Source organism: Chaetura pelagica, unplaced genomic scaffold (assembly GCF_000747805.2).
Source record: "Chaetura pelagica isolate M959 unplaced genomic scaffold, ChaPel_1.0 scaffold20, whole genome shotgun sequence".
NCBI classification, from domain to species: domain Eukaryota; kingdom Metazoa; phylum Chordata; class Aves; order Apodiformes; family Apodidae; genus Chaetura; species Chaetura pelagica.
Window position 1 is genome coordinate 2,780,150 of NW_009951958.1, and position 2,854 is coordinate 2,783,003.

At 64.0% G+C, this 2,854-nt stretch overlaps 1 protein-coding gene across 1 annotated transcript in view; it reads right to left on the reverse strand.

Annotated features, from left to right (window-relative positions):
* Positions 1 to 2,854, reverse strand: part of EIF4G1 (eukaryotic translation initiation factor 4 gamma, 1) — a 19,332-nt gene that overhangs the window by 14,053 nt on the left and 2,425 nt on the right. Inside the window, 2 exon segments of the mRNA XM_009999485.1 lie at positions 1,805 to 1,904; positions 2,275 to 2,448. Coding sequence (XP_009997787.1) covers positions 1,805 to 1,904; positions 2,275 to 2,448 — 274 coding nt within the window.

The window sequence follows — 2,854 nt, forward strand, 5'->3', positions numbered from 1 at the left end:
CGTTTTGGGGGGATCGGGGGCTGTTGGCTCACAATGACCTGGGCAGCAGGGACCCCCGCCGGGAACTGCTGCACCCCCTGCGCCGGGTAATAAGCACCCGCTGGAGGAGAGGAGAGAGGGTCAGATGGATGGGTCAACCCAGATCCTCCAAGGCTGTCTTGGGGACTCCTTGATCCCCAGAACACAGGGGTCTGCCAGGAGCCTGGGGAGCCCGTGTCACTCTGCAGCGAACCCCCATCGCATCCGGCCTGGATCGTCCCAACCCGCCTGACAGGCCTGACCGAATTCCTTCCTGGTGAAGCAGAGCGTCCCCGCGCCACACCCACGCCCAGCCAGTCCCCGCAGGCGCCTGCCGTGCCCACCGGCTCCACGCAGGGACGCTCAGCACGGGGACGCTCGGCCATGCCGGCTGCGGGGGTCCCGGGTGTCCCAACTCTGCGGGACACCACCTTCCTGCCAGGATTCCTTATCTCCCCAGGGCCAGCACCAGCCCAAGGGCGGCACCAGGCAGCCCTGTCCACACCCTCCATTCACACCCAGGCTGAGGGGCTCCGGCTCCCCGCACAGCCCCTGGTGAGAAGAGCACAAAGGAGGGAGCCATGCTGGGGGATGAAGGCAGATTTGGACCCCGTCCAGGGCTGGCACAGCCCCTGAGAGGCACTCCGCTCCTCTCAGGGCATCAGCAAGAATCACCCCCAGAGTGCTACCTCAGGGAAGTGGGCGTGGAGGGAACAGGCGCAGCCAGGTCCCAGCCCCCTCCAGCTCTAGCACCTTCCTGGTGACTACCACCCTAGAGCCAGGGACCCCTCCTCTGCCCAGGAAGGACACAGGGGCACCAGAAAGGCCCCCAAAGGATGGGCCAGGTATGAGGGAAAGGAGGGAAAGGAGAGCAAGATCAAGCTGCCATCACCCATGCCATTGCCAGGCCAACCCATCCAGTCTTGTGGGCAAGCGAAACACTGCTGCCAGGTTCCCTGAGAACAGCAGCAGCCCTGAAGTGGAGGTGGGAGACAAGCCCTTCCCAGGCTCCAACGAGAAACACTGGGGGATGCCCCACTGCCAGGCACAAAGAATCAGCTGTATCCTGGCCCAAGTGTGGGAGCCAGTCACTGCCAGGGGCCACCTCCATCCTCTGAGGGGCCAGCTGGACCCTGAGACAAGAGGAAGAGAGGACAGGCACGTACCTGGCTCAAGAGAAGCCCATCTCCGCCCCGGTTGTGCTTTGCTGCTGTGCTGGGACCTGGCCGGAGGCCTCGGCTCACATTTCTGTGTCTGCCGGGCCTCCTGGGACCGACCAAGCCTAAATATAGTCACAGCCTGGGTGGCCACATGCAAGCGGGGGAAGGAGGGGGGCTGCTCACACTACCACTCCCCAGTGCCGGGAGAGGGCAGGCACAGAGCGGCCCCAGCACTCCCAGCTCAGTTCCCTGGGGAGCCAGGAGCTAGGGTGGTGGGGGGGTCAGCAAGCACAGAACTGCTCACCACCTTGACAGCAAGTGAGGGAGAGCAGAGGATAAAGTCTGCCCCAGCCCTCCGCCAGGAGGGTTAAACATTAAACGGCCCTGATTTGGAAAGGATGGAGTGGCGGGACATGATGTGCTGGGAAAGGGGTAAGACCCCGTCCCCCAAAACAGCCTGTAATGGAGTCACAGAGACAGCCCCAGTGAGCTGGCAGAGGTGTTGGCACTCTGCTCCTGCACATGGAGGGCTGCAGGGAGGCCAGAGGCAGGAGAGCCAAAAACAGAGAAGTGCTGGGGCTGGAAGAACACCCAGGAGCAGAGCAACCACATCCCCTAGTCTGTACCGTAAGTCCCGAACTCTGTGGGGCTGGCTCCAGGGTAAAAACTAGGGGCACCAGGCTGGACCGGGTACTGCTGGGTCGGGACGACGTACGTGGAGCGGCCCTGCAACAGGGGAAAAGAAAGGTCAGTTATCTCCCCTAAAGGCTATAGACCTACCCCAAAACCATTGACTCCCAAACCACTGACGTACCCCCAGTTCTGCCAGTGAACCAGCTGGGTGCCAGGAAAGGGAGCAGGATGCAGGCAAAGTAGGCACTTGGGGTCTTGGGGTGCTGCTGGGGAGAGGGACCAGCACCACCTGTCACCTCTCTACAGAGCTGGGCAACACCCTGCTAAAATCAGGGGATGCTTGGAGAGCCAGAGGGACCCCACCTGTCCCCACCCAAACAGACTTGGGCTCTAACCCCAGGCAACATCCCCAACCACTGCCCATTCCAGCCCCCTCCCATGAAGCCCAGGACACAGCCCTCACCTGTCCGGGAATGTAATAGGCTCCTTGGGAAGGTGTGTAGGATATCTGGGAGGGTATCATCATCACCTGGGAAGCAGCTGGATACACATGGGCAGGGGGGCCGGGCCGAGCCGTCGTGTTGCTCTGTACGCGGGACGCGCTGGCGGGAGGCTGCGCCCTGTTCTGGTAGAAATGCTTGGGGAGAGAAGGGGGCGCGGTGTCAGGTGAGCACCAGCACCCCCGCCCCACACACAACACATCCCCTCCCCCCCACACACTGCAGGGAACAGCCTGGCAGTGCTCATCACCCCAGAAAGTCAGCCTGGACACAGGGAGGCACAGCTCGGGGGGGGCGGATGGGGAGATTCCCCCTCGCCAGGGCGCAGCCCCCACCCCTCTTCCCCAGAGCTGACCCCCACCCCAGCACCATCCTGCCCCCACACACCTGCGGGGCCGCCTGGGTCCACCCGACCCAGCTCATGCCCGACACGGCCCCCTCCCTGCCCGACGGGGGCCAGCAGCTCCAGCGTCCAGAGCCGGCCTCGGCCGCACGCAGCTCGGCGGCGGCAGAACCCAGCGGGCCTTGCCACCGCCCCCCGCC